Source organism: Scatophagus argus, chromosome 16, assembly GCF_020382885.2.
Source record: "Scatophagus argus isolate fScaArg1 chromosome 16, fScaArg1.pri, whole genome shotgun sequence".
In the NCBI taxonomy this organism is placed as follows: domain Eukaryota; kingdom Metazoa; phylum Chordata; class Actinopteri; family Scatophagidae; genus Scatophagus; species Scatophagus argus.
The window spans coordinates 16,428,068-16,445,710 of NC_058508.1; the positions used below are offsets into that span (position 1 = coordinate 16,428,068).

Consider the following 17,643-nt stretch of genomic DNA (forward strand, 5'->3'; position numbering starts at 1 on the left):
TGTGAATCTACAAGCACTCAGAATCTGTAGAGGTGCCTTTAAAACATAATTCTCTGCAAAAGAAGTTGAAATAACATCTGTGTCACAAATGATGAGGAGAGTCAGACTAATGTGGGTGGGTTCATAGAGCTCCAGGTGCACTACAGCACACAAACAGCACACAGACCGCTACAACAACTTCATTGGACTATTGAAAGCATAATGAAAGTCATCTGAATCATAGGTCAAATCAAAGGGAGGAACGGGCATTTATAAAACAATTCTTAATCAATGGTCTTTCCTCTGCTATCATTAAAAAAATGATGACAGAAGATATCTGAGTCTATCTGTGCAGAAAATAGTTGGTTATATTGATGTTATATTGTGTATATTGAAGTATTCGAGGATTTACTCACATTCATATAATACACTATTCCTGGTTCAATTGCTGATTTGACGAACTGGGTATATTTAAAGTATTTAAAGTATTTTTTTTTGTTTAAAAAAGGGGGTCTGTTAAAAGAACTTGCTCCTGTCAGGCTGCTGCTCCAACCCCAGTCCAGTAGGTGTCGGTAATGAAGTTAGAAACCTGCGTATCAGCTGCCAACACAAACAAGTAGAAAAACACGAAGAAGACGAAGAAGAAGAAGCAGAAGAAGAAGAAGTAAAACGATTCCGCTATTTGGTAGCTTAGCCCGAATGTGCCTCCAAATATGTGAAAAATGTGAGGTTAACTAACTTTCGACCGCTCTTTCTACTCTAACTGCCATCACCCACAAACCATGGCGGACTACCAGTTTCTTTTGGACATGGACCAGAAGTCGATAATAAGTGCTGTTGTTTCTTTTGGTCTTGTTATTGTAGCTATCGTCAGCATTAGCTAATTTAGCTAACGTAGCTGTTTTCATTTTCAGCCTAACCCAAGTTAATTCATTGCTGCGGGGTAGTAAACAGCAAGAACAAGGTAACTCTGGAGGAAGTTGCAGCAGGAATAACTGACCCGAGCGATGCTTATGTTATGGATCTTAACTCAGTTGGTATTTGATCGTCACTGATATTTTAAGCAAGGTTGTTGTGCACGATTTGCCAACGTTGTTGGAAAAGTGAAAATAACCATCTGCAGCTGCATGCTCTATAAGCACACACCTTAATAGAAAATTGTGTTATTAGCTAAGGTTAGCTAATTTAACACGCCCAATGCTCCCTGCAGCGCAAGCTTTAACGTTAACGAGTTGGCGTTATTGCTGTCTGCATGTTTTGAGATGGAGCAGCAGATAGCTGACAGTGAGATGGCTCTCGTTCTTCTCCGCACATCGGTCTGAGTTGTAGGCCTGTGAAAGAAGAAATCATGTCTTGCAAAGCCGCAGTCAAGGACAAGAAGTCGAGCTTCAGCAAGAAGCTATTCAGACGAGGCTCTGTGCGCTCCGTTGGCAGTTTTATGAGCAGAGTCATAAGGACACTGACAGCGTTATCTCACTTTGGATCTGAAGTGCAAACGGAGGATGACAAAGACGATGGAGGATTTTCCACCTTTAAATCTGGAAGTAAAGATGTGCCCATGGAAGATGGGGAACTCGGGGGTTTCCTGTCTGGAGAGAGAATTCCTGGAGTGTCAGGTCTCAAAAACCACGGGAATACATGCTTCATGAATGCAATCCTGCAGTGCCTCAGTAACACTGAACTCTTTGCTGAGTACTTGGTTTTGGAGCACTATAAAGACAAGGAGCTGGGTGAGGACAAACCAAAGACAAATGGCATACATCTGCAGAAGAAGGGTCCCCTGGGGAAAGGAGAAGTTACAGAGCAGTTGTCAGGACTTGTGCGGGCTTTATGGACATTTGAGTATACCCCCCAGCATAGTAGGGATTTTAAGGTAAATTTATTATGGTGCTCTGCCTGTGGAAAAGTTAACTTTGCTAACACATGCAGAAAATGCAAATGCTGACCTATGACATGATGCACAAATGTTTAGGATCTGCAGCTAATGAAACTTAAAGATACTGTCAGTGTTGAGATTTGGAACTTGAATGTAATCCTGGGACCACGCTGTTTGTTGCAGAACGCTGTGTCAAGAAATGCCACTCAGTTTAAAGGGAATGCCCAGCATGATGCTCAAGAGTTTCTACTGTGGCTGCTGGACAGAGTACATGAGGATCTCAACACCCTCAACCCCAACAGTAGGCCTGCTATTAAGGTGAGTTTAGAAGACTTGTGGGGTTGTTATGGGCATCTGTTTTTGTTTTCTTTTGTTCTTGGAAAAACACTGAACGTATGGGATTCATCAATCCAGACCTGAAGTTTAATTGACAACTTGATATTTCCCCCTTACTGCGCATGCTTTCACTCCTTACTGTTTTGTTGCTTTGCATTATAACTCAAAGGTATTTTATTAGAGTTTTATTTATGAGTTTGTTCCGTCATTAAGCGTATCTTATTAACAAGCTGCAGACAAAGTCCAGCTAAGTGTGACTAACCTGGTCGTGTTTCCTCTTGACTCTCTTGATCTAGTCAATAACCAGAATATGCAGGCTCCCGCAGTGGCTTAAAAAACCCCAGAGTCTGGTATTACTTATGATTTTCAAATCTGAATCTGACTTAATAGAACCTGTTTGTGTTTGTTCAGCCACCTATTGAAGAAGATGACCAAAGCATAGAGGGACCATCTCCTCCCCTCTCTGCTGGGTCGTTTGTACAAGAACTATTTCAGGCTCAGTACAGGTAGGTTTTATGTGCAGTGAAAGTTATTTTTTCCCCACTGTGACCACATGATCTCTCTGCTGTATTAAAAGATTTAATTTCATCCCAACAGGTCTTCTCTCACCTGCCCACATTGCCAAAAGCAGAGCAATACCTTTGATCCCTTCCTCTGCATCTCCTTACCGATCCCACTGCCTCACACACGGTGAGCTACTCTCTTTTGAGCTGTGCTCAGATCACAGGTTTTTGCATGCTCATGACTCTGGTTTAAGAGCTTTATACAGCAAAAACTTGTGCATAATAAAGAGAACATTTATTGGTACAGAAATAATTGTATGTGGCTTCAAAAAAAAAGTAGTGAGTGTTATGTTTATTCTGTCTCTTTTTTTAACTCTATGAACAAGCACAATGTATGCAATTTAACTTTCAGGTCAAATTGTGTGTTGACAAGTTTGCAACAACCTGAAGCAAATATGAGTGTGTGGCGGTTATAGAAGAAGGAATGTGACCTGGTGTGTTAGCAGTGTGCAGATGGTTGAGTGCAAGAGGAGCAGTAAATGGGTGTGGGAGGAGTGTGTACTTTGCAGTTTCAAACCAAAACAACAATGTGTCTTCAGTCCTTAAAAATCAGTGCCATAGACTTATCAAAAACGGGTCGTAAAAGGAAATAATTGCAACACCTTTTAACTATAATAAATGTTAACCATGGCTGTAACGCAAGAGAAACCTTGCTTGCATAGTAAACTATGTAACTGTTTTTGCCAGGCCCCTGTATGTGACAGTGGTCTACCAGGGGAAGTACTCTCACTGTATGAGGATTGGAGTTGCTGTTCCCCTCAACAGCACCGTCTATCGCCTCAGAGATGCTGTGTCACGTGAGACCAAGATCCCAATGGACCAGGTGCTATTCCTGTCTCTTATCAGCTCAGGGTCTGGCACAGTGAGGCTATGTTACAGTCACACAGTGTTACAGTAGCTCACTCTCCCTAAAGCCAGTTTGACCTCTGAACAGCAGTCTGTCATGAAAACAGTTTTTTTATGAAGGGGACTCAGTGCACAGTTGGACAGGGCTGCAACAGCAGCTGAGTGCTAACATTGATTAACGCTGACAAGATGAAGATGCCTCAAGAGTAAATATTACTGAAGGCTAAAGCAGGACAAGGAGTGATATTGTGATGACTGTAATTTTTGCAGCAACAGTATAAAACATTTAAGTAAGCTAGATGCAGTTTTTTTAAATGTACTGTTTCTTTTCTCTCTTTTAGTTTGTTCTGACTGAAATGTACTATGATGGCTTTCATCGTTCATTTTGTGATGATGATGATGATCTAGACATCATTCAGGAGAGTGATTCTATATTTGCCTTTGAGACACCAGAGACCTTCAAACTGGAAAACTTGCGCACAAAACGAGGTAAATAATCCTTTTTTTGCCCCCATAACCCGAACTTTTACACATTAAATTGATTGTAGGGAATCTATGGAAACCTGTTTGTTTGTTTCACAGGAAGTCTTCTGGCAAACCTGAATCATAACAACTTGAAGTATGGTCCAGAAATCAGCAGGACTCCATCTTTCATGCAGGGGGCCATGACTCCTTTAACTGCATCACCGAATAAAAACCTTGGACCTGAAAAAATGATCCTTCTGGTGTGCAACAGAGCATGTAGCGGCCACCAAGGAAAGAGGTACCACAGTCAGAGTATTTTACGTTCTGTGATGCTAACTTGTCCTCTGTCTTATGACTGTTTAACACATGCTTTGTTCTTGTCAATAATAGAAACAATGTCCAATTAGTTTTTTATAGTTCCCAAAAATGGTAGTAATGGCTTAATGGGCAGAAATTGAGCTAACAATTCTCCACACATGATGTTGCTTCAGGTTCGGACTCCCTTTTGTACTGTACATGGAGCGTACTGTGACCTGGGATGCTCTGCAGAAAGAGATCCTGGAGAAAATGCGTCATCTATTGAGGCCTGGGGTCTACATTCAGGTAGGAAGAGGAACAAGAAGCTTATATATTGAATATACGATAAATAATTTGATCCTTAAGTGGAAAAACAAGGCATGAGATGAGTGAAGTTACTGTGGAGTAAAATATTAGAAAGCCAGACTTGATTCTCTCACAGTCGTATTGATGGTGTTGTCTCTGTGTAGGTTGGGCCTTTCAGTCTTCGGGTGGTTGGCGTCGTTGGCATCACCTACCTGCTTCCCCAAGATGAGAGACCACTGTGTCACCCGACTGTGGATAGGTCGGCTCGGCTACTTAAACTAGTATCTGTTTACTAATCTCTAAGATCCACTGTCACTCTATTTTATTGTTATTTTTGAACAAGATGTAATTTTTTAATTTTCTTGCAATTACCCAAACGTTCTTGTCTTTAATGCAGTACGCATTTGTGCATACAGTGCACGCTTTCAGAAATCCCCTGATGTACCAGAGTTGTACTTTTGTTTAAAACCTTTCTGGAGCCCAACCACTGAGATGCAAATATTTATTTCCAAGCTTGCTAAACATTAATGTCAGCGAAAGGTGAACGTGAGCTGAAAATCAAAGCAAACAGCTCATATACAAATGTCCACAGGGGCAGGGACGCGGACATGCCTGATCTTGGGTAGTCGGGTGAGGTGGAAATTACATCCATCTCGTACTCCAAACTTCTCTTCCCACACATGCCCCATCAGTTTTGTTTATCTCGTAGGGCTGCTTAGCTGACATGCCCTGACATGATACTGACTGTGTGCTAAAATGCCAGTTTAGCACGTTTGGCTTGGTACCTACAAAAGTTCAGAACAGTAAAACAAGTCACAGCATTGGAGGTGCATGAGTCAAAGTTAAATCTAAGTTGTTTTTCACATTAGTGTGATTGAGTGATAGGTACTGTTGTGACAGCCATTGTCTTTCACGTGCACAGTTCTAAAAAGCTATGACAGCAGAAATATATTTCAACTTTGAAAAACCAGATGATTTCATTTATTGCAGTCATGTTGGATTAACTCACTGTTTTAAGAACATATTCTTCTCACTGAACCCACACAGAATTGTTCATGGATTGTGTGGCACACAGCTTTTCACGCTAGCCTACAGTGACATAAATGAAAAACTTTAAAACCCCATTTATAAGTGACACCTGTCTAAATGTCTGTTTCCACTCCAGAGCATACAAGTCCTGTGGACAAGGGGGACCACCACATGTGAAAATAGTGGTAGAGTGGGACAAAGAGACAAAGGACTAGTAAGTGAAAAAAGATTAATGTTTGTCAAATGTCTGTTTTTTGTACCTACCGTATGTTTGTTCTGAACAGAATAGAAAGAAGCCAAGTTTGGACATTCATTTGCCTGAGGATAATAAATTAAATTAAAAAAAAAATGTTGCAGAACTGTTTGGGAGACATGCGTACATCAGATCACATTTGATTCAACAATGGCGTTCATTTGACAGAATGGGTTAAGACACTTAGTCTAATAACTTGCCTTGTAGACACTGAACATGTAATTTATTGTAATTTTATTGAAAGCCACGCACTAACAGGCAGAGTAACAAGCTTGTGCATGTAAGTGATGATGTAGAAAGCCGAGTTGAGATGACAGAATCCGTTTTCAATTTGATTACTAAAAAGTATGAAAAAAATAAAAAATGCCTGAATCTTGAAGCGGTTTGTGTCAACAGTATCATGTAGTGAAATAAAGAGGTCAGTTGGTCAATTAGGTCCTCTACTCCTCCTGTTTCCCAACTTAATGTGAGTGCTCATTGGCTTAGAAGGCCGCAACTTGGCACGGTCATAAAAAATAATCTCGCCCACACATCACTGCACCTTTTATGTGTCAGTTCAGAGCACAGTTTTGCAGTTGAAGGTGAAGCAATACTTCATCGAACTGACGGCGAGAGTCATTGCGTTGTGCAGGATTTCTGGAAAGACGGACTTAGCTATCAAGTTAAGCAGCATTTTCAAATGCACAAGGGCTGCTTTACAGGGCTTAAACCTATTTTGAGCCCTTGAGTGTAGGTGTCTCCCACTATTTTTCCCTGCAGTTCGTCACATTATCTGCTTTTGGAAATGAAAGTGGCTTGATCTACACAGAAATGTGCTTAATTTGAAACAGTTGCGGTTTTAAATCAAGCAGTCGCCAGAGTTTGAATTTGCTCCTACACGATCACCAACATGACTGCTCTTATTTCCTCACTTAAGCTAAATACTGTGTTGTGCGGTTACAACGCCCACATGTACACACACGCGCACCCTTTACTGGTGACATGCATCTTCATCAAAAGTGTTGATCACCCGTTTTTGTTATTCATCAGTTTTCGGGGTTTGCACTTAAGGTACACATGGAAGAAAATGCCTGCAAGATACTGAATTTATTATCACCAAGCACGTAGTTAATGTTTGTGCAGACAGAAGCTGTTGTCAGCCCTTTCCAGTGCTGCTGCACCCCTGGGAAGCTCCTTTACTCTAAGAAAAGGTGTACTTCACATCATCATCAAGTATTACACACAATTTAATATGTCAGAGGACACATTGGATCGCTGCCATGTGTTTGACTGTTACATCAACTCTCTCGAGCTATTTCACTTTGATACAGGAAGCAGTTTGACCAACACTATAGGGTCAGATCTTGTGACCCTCACATGATTTAGCTGTTGGATTCACTGTGCTTTGTGTTCCCTGCAGTCTGTTTGGACACACTGAGGAGGAGTACATTCCTGATGCGGAGAGCGTGTATCTGCACAGGGAACAACATCATCAGCCGCAGGCCTGCACCCTCTCTCAGTGCTTTCAGCTCTACACTAAGGAGGAGCAGGTAGTGATGAGACCACAGATACGCACACACGCGGTCAATTAGTGCACAGTCAGCAGTTTAACGTCACAAAATAAGTCCCGTATTTGCCTTGGCACCTGTCAGCAGTTAAGTATATTTTGAAGTTTAGTCTCACGGTTGTCTCCGTGACGGATTATTATTCTTCGGCCTGAGTTCAAAAACCGCTTCGCTCTCTATGGTTTTACTTTGTATTTGACTGCTGATGCTATGTTTAGAAAAAAACAGAAATTCTGAGCACAGACTCACATATACATTGTAGTTTAACTTGCCTGTGATTCCTCTGGAGGAGCAGCGAGAGAAGCGAGAGGAAAAACTCTGAGCCTCACCCCGTGTGAGGCTTTTTTTTTTTTTTTCAAAGCCTGTGTGGTTGGAGATTGACCTTCATTGGTGGATTGTGTGTGTTTTAGCTGGCCCCAGACGATGCCTGGCGCTGTCCCCACTGCAAGCAGCTGCAGCAGGGCCGAATTAAACTCAGCCTGTGGACGCTGCCGGATGTGCTCATATTACACCTCAAGAGGTTCAGACAGGTATTTCAGCTCAAGCAAGCACTTAATATGACTCAGTACCATCGATAGCATAATGTTGTGAGGTTGTCTGTCTGTGTATAGCCGTCTGATCCATTCTTGTGAATACCATTATCTCAGGAATGCCTTGAGAAGATGTCTTAAAATTTGGTGCAAACTGTAAATTGACTTGCATGGAGGCATACAACTGTGTGGCGAATCCTAGTTAAAATGGAAAGTAGAAACTCTACTTTCTGAGTATCAAGGACAAGGCTCACTTCTGTTTTTATTTTGCATCAGGTTGAAGCTTGTTTTTTTATGTTGGATTTCTGGGCGTTCTGTCGTTAGGGCACGTTGGCATTTGTAATCAAACACTCGCTGAAATTTGTCTGTTGCACTGATTATCCAAAACAATTTAATTTCAATTTTGATGTCTGAAAACAGATAGACAGACTGCGGTGAGTTAGTAAGCCGGAGTCGTTGCTGATCTGGTTATCTTGGCGTCTGCTTCAGGAGGGGGACCGGAGGGTGAAGATGCAGAACATGGTGAGGTTCCCGCTGATGGGCATGGACATGGCACCTCATGTGGTTAAAAGGAGCCAGAGCAGCTGGAGTTTACCCTCCCATTGGTCGCCATGGAGACGTCCATATGGCTTGGGAAGGAACCCTGACGACTACCTGTATGACCTGTACGCTGTGTGCAACCACCATGGCAACATGCATGGAGGCCACTACACAGGTAATGCTACAGTATGTTTGTGTGTGAGAATTATCAGGACATAGAGTTAGACTGTATAACTGTGTGTCCATCCTCCTTTTTGACCCATTCTGCTCTTTGTTTTGCACTCACAGCCTACTGTAAGAACTCCATTGATGGTCAGTGGTACTGCTTTGATGACAGCGAGGTTTCACATGTAGCCGATGATGACGTGTGTCAGCAGACGGCTTATATTCTGTTCTACCAGAGGAGGACGGTGATTCCCTCGTGGTCAGCCAACAGCTCTGTCGCCGGTCAGTACATATTTCCGTCTTATTATCTGCCGCATTTGTTTCTTCTAGTCATTGTGATGAAGACTGCAGTGAATTTTTATTTGTATTGCAATGTTTCCCATGAACTTTTGTCATATATTAACACAGGTTCCACCAGTTCATCCTTGTGTGACCACTGGGTCAACAGGCTACATGGCAGCAGGCCTGCTAGTTTGGCTTCTGGAGCCTCATCTAGACGCACCTCTCTGGCATCACTGGCTGAGTCGGTAGAGTTCCCAGGAGAACGCAGTGAAGATGATGGTGAGACGATGCGATGCTTGTGTTTGTTTTAATTTATTCGATTTTCTACGATGAACTGCTGCTGTCTACTGAATCATACTTTAAGTTTCAGATCATAGTTCCCAACAGCAGCACAAAGTTCAGAGTTTTGATTTTTTAACTTTTTGGATGCAAAACCGTGACCCAAATGATGAAAACAAAACTGCTTCAAAGAGACAGCTTTTCTTTCATCGTGTTTAAAATGAGCAACTCAAACCTTGGGGAAAAAGTGCATTACTTGTTCCACAGACAATATTTCTGTTGGAATAAAAATACCACCCAGGCTCTTCTTGCACTTGAACAAATATCAACTCCAAAATTCAATTATAAAATCTCATATAAAAGAGGGAAAATATTCCAGGGACAAAGCAGAAAGTGATACGACATGTGTCGCATGTGACTGGGATGAGCAAGATGACGTGTTTGAGCATAGAAAACTCACATCCTGAGTGAGTCCGGATTGAGATGCGTGTTGGCAGGAGGTGCTGTCTGTGATTAATATAAACGTAGGTTCTGTTTAACCCTCCGGAGTGCAGAGTCAGCAAAGTCCTCACATATTTTGGCGAGGCAAACTGGTATTTAAGCTTACAGCTTTCACAAGTCTCACTGTGGATAGATCTTCCAAATTACACAAGTGATGTATTATTATTATTTATGTTCGAGTACCTAAACCTTTAATTGTGGCATCAATACTTATCCTGGTAGTAGTAATTGTTTTATTATTATATAATTTGCTGTCATTATTTAAGTTTAAGTTAAAGCTGTTCAAATATATTTTGGCAGAATTTCAGAAGCCATGGGAAAGAATGAGAAAAGCTTATGCGGCATTACATGGATTTTTTAAAATTATTTAGCTTGGAAATTTTTTTGGAATTTGGATTAATTCAGAGCTTTCAACAGCACTTAAACCCTAACTGGCATTTGTTTCTTTTTTCATATTTTTAGGAGGGTTCTCTGTGCGTCCTTTTGTGAGAAGCATTCAGCGTCAGAGTCTGTCCTCCAGGTCGTCCATCGCTAGCCCTTTAGCCTTCAGCGACAGTGGGATAAAGCCTTCTTGGTCTCTGTCTGCGAAGCTGCACATGAGATCCAACTCGCCCTCACGTTTCTCCCTTGATTCTCGATGTTCTCCTCCTCTGGAGAGGATAGGAGAGGCCTGTGACGATAAAGTTTCCACATCCTGTTTTGGCAGCTACAGTAGACATGAACGCTACTTTGGCAGCAGGTCCCCCCTGTCTATGATGGAGAGCAACTTGAGTGACCAAGACAACAATAAACGGTTCCTCGACATGATCTACTGCAGGGCTCCCACACCGGTTGAAAAGAAGAGCACCAAAAATGAGACAACGGAAAACAACAACCAGATTACAGCTATAGACCAAAACGTTCTGCCCTCCCAAGGTACTCCCTCCAAAGAACAGAAACGTAAGAGCAGTCTTGGAGGATTTGCCTCAAAGGCAGAAAGCACAGGCTCCACTAAGACTTCCAGCAAAGTGGAGCAAGAGAAAACCTCCAAAAAGCGTTTATGCTCAACCCATAAGACCTCAGCTTCTGAGACGTCTTCCAGTACGCCTGTGAAAGGCAAAAAGGTGAGCAATACTAAAGAAAAGAGTGTAAACGTCAAGAAAGGCACCTCTACACCCAGCGGAACCCCCTCCAAAACAAAGGAGGCAACTCAATCTGTAGAGGCAACGCCACAACACAAGCAATGCATCCGCTCCACACCTCAGTCCTCGGCTTCTCCTTCACCAACGGCAAAGAAGAATTCCAGCGTCACTGACAAAGGCTCCACAAGTAGTCGGAAAAAGCTGGCAGAAAGGAGCTTCAGCAGAGATTCTATGCACACTAGCCCCCCGGTGGACAGTCTCAGAGGCAGCTTGGCATCGCGCTCTTCACTGTCGAAGGGTGGGGAAAGCAACCGGCCTGAAAGGAGATTAATAAGGAGCTCTAGCAGCAGTTCTTCTGTCACTAGCCTGCGCTCACCCAGCGTATCCACCAGAGACCTGCAGCGCAGCAGCAAACCTGAAGAAAAAGGGCTGTCTTTCTTCAAGAGTGCCCTCCGACAAAGAGAAAGCCGCCGGTCGGCTGACTTAGGAAAGAACGCAATGCTTGTCAAAAAGGCTTCGGAGAGGACCGGCAAGCAGAACGGACATGCCAAGGACGTCGGTGGTGATAAGGGAAAGACAGAAGACGCTGTGTCTTCGCAGGCATCTCTAGAGACTCATGGAGGTGAGACAAAGTCAGAGACAAAGATGTCTTCCAAACCCCCCAGCTCTCTCAGTCGCACTCTGTTAAACGTTGGCAAATCCAAGTCTTCCACTTCTGAAGTAAGTCTCAAGTCTCCAGCAAACGGGAAGAAGCCTCTTGAAAGGATGGCATCTTCCCGAAAGCTGTCATCAAGCATGCAATCTCCTGCACGTACAACACAAAAGCCTCAATGATACATCCATAGTACATTGAACTTACATAATGCAGCTATTTTCTTTGTGCCTAAGTTTCAGTGAGCGGCAGATGTATTTGTCGAGAGACATTTTTTGATGTTATTTATTTTATTTTTTTTATTTATTTATTTTTTTTTTACTGGGTTCAGATATATGTGTTGGCTTTGAGGTTTAAATTTTGGCAGCCAACTTTTGAGTTTTTTTAGTCATATTGAATTAAAAGCAAAGAAGTGCACATGTGAGTGCAAAAACACTACATGAGGAGGGTTAGTTTGCCTGCAAAGTATTCTGCTAAAAAAAACAAAACAAAAACCTGACTTAAAATGCATATCCAGTTTATTATACAGTGTATAATAAGCAGCTGGCTACTGACACTTAAACCTCATTATTTTGAGTATTTTAAAATCCACATCAGTGAGGACAGAACCATAACATCACAAAATAGTCTCTGGACAAATACTGAAACCGAGTCGACATGCTCACCAACACAAGCGCACAAGCAAAAGAGTTTCATTCCGAAATAATTGTGGCCAAGCGTTTATAGTAGTTTTCATTGATTGTTTCAAGTAAAACTTAGGTCTGTTTCTTCAGATATTTTTGCAAACCCCTCATGCATTGTTTAAGAGGGTGTAGCATTCGTGTTTTTTGTCTAAAGCTATTTGGGGAAAGACGTGAGTATATTATATGTGCTGGTAAGTTGTTTCATGTCTTGAGAGTTTCGAGGATTGATGCTGTGCTGACTAGACAGACATTAAAAGATTAAAAATACAGAGGTGATGGCAGGCCCTGGACCAAAACAGAAAAAGATTTGAGAGAAGGAAGAATTTGAGACACTTTTCCCAATATTTTAAAAATGTATTTTTGTTTACTACTAGTACTTTTTCGAAAATGTATTTTATGAAGTTACCTACTTTTATCTCAAAGGGACCTTGTGTTTTGGAATGAAACCCTTTAAAATCAAATTCTCTCTCTCTATATATAAAGTATATATACAGTGTGTGTGTGTCTGTACAGATAATGACAAAGTATATGGTATATACACCATTTTTTTCCCTTTCCATAAGCAAGAGGAAAATGATCTTAAGCGCCTTTCAATGCTGTACATGGAAACAAGTAATTGCCTTTGGCAATATTGTAGTCTACTGCTGTATGCATCACTGAGTAGGAATGTTGTATCGTTCGCACTTTGTATAGATAAAGTAGTTTTTCTTTTACCCACAACAGTCACATATATAAATACACACTAACCAATGTAAGTAACTCATTTTTAATATGTTCTCTGTCCATGAGTTCCAGACATATCGTAAAGTATCGTTAACGGGCCTTAGACTTGAAATGGTAAAAGGGTACATTCATCTCTGTGTTTCAGGGGTCATTTTAAGAAATCACCTCTTTACTACACCTGGTGCTCTAACAGGCTGATGCTCCTCTGGCACTGATATTTCTTAAATGAGCATGTTTTCAAATGCTGATGTTCAGAACTGTGACCACACACTTCAGTGAACCAGAAAACTGTCGGCAGCATTTATCATAACCTGTGGTACCTCACTGGAGTAGACAGCACGTTGCCATTTTTTTCCCTCTCCATCAGGCTGAAACAGAGTATTGATAACTAGCGATTTAAGTAATCATAGAAATACATTTCTATTGTCTCTGAGCATTTGTTAAAATATGGACATGTGGCCTGGATTGTGTCAACTATAAAACACTGCATGGGTTATTTTTTGCAGGGAAGTGATAGAAGCACATGCAGAGGCAGGAAATGGTCACTGCAGCTTTCGTGATGCTCTTTGGTCTCATTTTGAACAATCAGCTTTTATCATTGTAGGATTATCCCCAACTGAAATTGCAATATTTTTACATTAGATACCAGCGTAATGCATGTTTTGGATGAATGAATGTGTTTACGCCCTTGAAATCCAAGCATTAGTAAGTATATCAAATGTTTTTCTGTAGCATCTACCAAGTTTACATTGGTTCTCAGATGGTTTCAGAGGGAATACCACTCAATTTAAAGATTTCTGTATGTTATTTAAATGGTCCGTGCAGGGTTTGAGCTAATCGGGAGCTTTAATGTGCCTGGATTTAGATGTGTCACATCGTTCAACAGCATTCAGTCTGAGTCAAACGCTGAGATTAGCTTTAAGGCCTCACAGAAGCATCACAGTTTTTAGTTGAATGCCACAACAAGCTGTTTAACAATGTTGCTAAATGGTGACACTTTCAATCCAAGTTCTACCCAGCAATGTTTTATTTAGACGGCCTTCTGTCGAGAGTATTAAACAGGCCATAGACACAACAAAACTGAGAGCAACCGTAAAACATAACGTATTGGTTAACTACCTGCAGTTTGGTAAGTTTCTCTGTAAATCTCTCTCCAAAACATGAAGACCAGAACATCAAACCTGACATTTAGAAGAATGTATTTTTTTTGTCAGTCAGTTTATCTGTGAAGTGATGAACATTAATAACAAAATGTATTCTCAGGATCCTCATCACTTTGACAAGCTGACCAGCAGGCCAGTTGGCTACTGCGCTCAAACAGTCACTGACCACATAAATAGCACACTGCTGTTTAAATGTGATGGTATTCCTTCAGCTGCTCTTTTCTACTTTACGTTGTAATCTATCAGGAACCTGTGTGTGCGGCACTTTGGCTCAGAGTCGGACAGATTTGTGTGATTTTGGCTTTCACCGCCTTGTTTGATTGTTGTAAGGTCTGTTAATGATTTGTAATGGCTAGTTTTCTTTTCCTAGCTAAATCATGCCATTACATGTAAAATTAAATTAGTTGGATTACTAATCCATTAATGTAGCCAGAACCCAGTGCTGAGGCCCCCTTACATTTTTATTTAGTTTTTTGGGCCATTGTAAACAAAGGTAATTCTGTACACTCATTAAATCAAACCTTCAGAATTCTTTCTATACACAATCTGAATCTGAAAGCTGCAGCCTTTTTCCTCCTCTTGTTTTCCATCCAATTTTCATTCATCTGCAACATGTGTGTCAACAACCTCCATCTTGCCTACAGGACTGTGTTGTTTTTACAATGTGTAAGCTGAGATGAGACACGATGGTTCGTTCAGTAAGCTCATTCGGTAGCAATAGTAAAGAGGTCTGTGCTGGGCTAATTTGAATGGCTCGGCATCACTTTGTTCTTGTGTTACGTCACAGGAAACGGCTGTCATTTAGTGATTAACGTGACACTTTTTAATCAGTAGCAAACAACTTTTAAGCCTTTATTGCACTTGTGGTAGCATAAAAACCCAACAGTCATCTAATTCATTCATTAGACTGGAAGGAAGCTGAGGTTTGGATTACCAAAACATGCAACGTTTCTGACTTTGTACAGCTCAAAAGGCCATTAAAACCAGACAAGTACTGTACTCCATATGAGAGGTATAATTAATCCAAATACACACCTGTTGAAACGAGATGTCGAAAATATGAGAAAATGAATCCACATCTTTACAGAGTTAATTTTCCTCTTTTGTTCTCTTCACTGCAGTTATTGTCTGTTTTTTTTCTTTTTAATTTGTTGATGATTAAGGAATGCAGTATTGCATGAAAACGCTAATGCATGTATTTCATTAACTATGCAAGAGTCCTCAGCTGTGTAAAGTAGAAAGCAGAGCATGGCTGGTATATTCCATTGCTTAATTTGCACACCATTCCGATATTTAGAAATTGTAATTTACAGAATATTTCATCTGTACAGTTAAAAGGATTCAACTTAAAAATCTTGCCAATATAAAAATCTATTTAATGCCATATTTGCTTTCATCACTTTATCACTTAATTTTTATATATTTGTTATTTCCTCTTTTTATTTTCTAAATTCTGCTGATCTGTGCTTTCTGGGTGCTCCTACCAAACTGGTAGGTTACTGTTTTTTTTGTTTTGATGTTTAATAATTATTACTGGTGTACACCAGCAGAGACAACACTATGGATGCGATAATCTCTATGTGTTTACGAAATAGCCTCATGTATGTATGTATGTATGTATTGTGAAAAAGCCTTCCATTAATTCACTTAAGTGATAACAGTTTGTGAAGCCTTGTGAAATGTTCTCAGCTGCATCAAAGATGTGATCATCTATTATAAAGACAACTCATATATAGATAGATAAATGCAATAAACAGAGATAGTACATTTGTAGTTTTATATTACACTACGTAATGAGCAGCGACATTAAAATGTAAATGTTCAGTAAATACTTTTTGTAGTATTTATGTCACATTTCCCATGTTTTGTTAAAGATGTGATTTTTTCTTATTTGAAATGGTCATGTTTCAGAGCAGAGCCACCATTTATTTCTGATAACTGGTCAACTGGGTATAAAACATCAATCAGTTTTTTAAATGCATATAACAGTCCCTGTAGGCATCAGTTAAGATTAGAGGGAAAAAAATGAATGGAGTTGTTGTGTCACGGCTGTTTAGTTGTTGTTAACAGTCACAGAAAGGTGAAACTTAATGCCATTATCTGCAACATGTTTGTGAAGGCATTTGACCACTGAATCAAAGTTGCCATAACCACTGAAACTGAAACACGTACTCTGCAGATACTACAGCAATGCAGCTGCACGGATACAAATGTTGAAATATTCAAGAACTCGAACGGTTATGACTTTGGGGTGAAATTGTTTCTGGACTTTATTATTTTGTGGCAGATGTTTGAGGCTTTTGAGGACATTTTTTTTGTCAAATGTAAACATCACAAACGTGACGCTGAGACTTTTGAGAAGCCTTAAGACGGTTAGTTTGTATCTGTCTTTGGATGATGCTGTGCAAATGAATGTCATGAGTCTCATTTAGATTGTTTTCTAAGCTAACAAAGAACACTACAGTGCTAAATATGTGGCACCCCTCCCCTTTGACCCTTTTGTCTTCTACTTCTGATTTTTTTTTTTAAATGTCATCAGTAAGTAATAAGTGTTCATTGACATTCATTGATATTTTTCTAGTTCATTTAATGCCATTTTGCTGTATTCCTGTACCAGGTTCATGAGGTTTTTGTTCTGCACTGTCTGAACAGGCTTAAAGTTTTCTACTCTTTTATTTTACATTAGGTCCTCTTCATTTTTTTATTTCTATTTTTCTTTTTTTTTTAAGTGTTCTGACATTCAGTTGTTTCAAACAAGTTAATTAGACTGTCAAAGTTTTCTATGTTAATTTATTTCTGATTTTTTTTTTTATCATGTATGCACTTTTGATGTTTTTTTTTTTGTTTTTTATTTCTCCAAAAGGATAAATGTGTATATACTTTGTTGGGCTACCCATGCAAGTATAAATTGAAAGATCTGATTAAAAATACTGAAACAGTTCAAGTGTTTGTGTGCATGTGTATTCATTCCTCCACTAGAGGGAGCTTTTCTCTAACAGATTGGCTCAGCAGGACTAGAAGATGTGGTTTCTGGATTTCAGTGGTTTACACAGACTCACTGATGCGGCATTAAAAAAAAATAATAATAATAATTAAAGTAAAATGAAGCTTAAAGGCACCAAACTTTTTGATGTTATTGTTTTCACAGTTTCAGATGGATCAATGTCAGAAAAGCTTTTGGTCTAAAATTCAGATCGCAGTAAGTGGAAACACTCTTGAATGGACTCAGTCTTCAGAGCTACTGAACTGTCCACCATGTGTCTCCATACAGGTGTTTGCACTCTGGCAGCTGTCACATGTTGTACTGCAGCAGCACAAGACACATTTTGAAGACATTGTTTTAACGTCAAAGATCTCCCGTTGATGCTGTTTAGATCTGGTTGGAGTTTGGCAAGCATGTGTATGAGCACACAAATCTTCTGCCCATTGTCTCGCCGCTGCAGGGACTTTGTATTATCTGAGACCTCAAGGCTGTGCAATACATGAGCAGCTCTAAATTTCGGAGCAGGA

At 40.3% G+C, this 17,643-nt stretch overlaps 1 protein-coding gene across 1 annotated transcript; it reads left to right on the forward strand.

The window, feature by feature from the left end:
* Positions 1-598: 598 nt before the first annotated feature.
* On the forward strand, positions 599-17,077 carry usp31 (ubiquitin specific peptidase 31). The gene is made up of 16 exons (XM_046415481.1): positions 599-1,852; positions 2,039-2,173; positions 2,603-2,697; positions 2,789-2,881; positions 3,442-3,577; positions 3,942-4,089; positions 4,183-4,363; positions 4,557-4,668; positions 4,833-4,927; positions 5,834-5,911; positions 7,350-7,479; positions 7,905-8,024; positions 8,514-8,739; positions 8,853-9,011; positions 9,138-9,290; positions 10,254-17,077. The coding sequence occupies exons 1-16, from the start codon at positions 1,328-1,330 to the stop codon at positions 11,744-11,746; spliced, it is 3,879 nt and encodes a 1,292-aa protein (XP_046271437.1). The 5' UTR covers positions 599-1,327; the 3' UTR covers positions 11,747-17,077.
* The last annotated feature ends 566 nt before the right edge of the window (positions 17,078-17,643 follow it).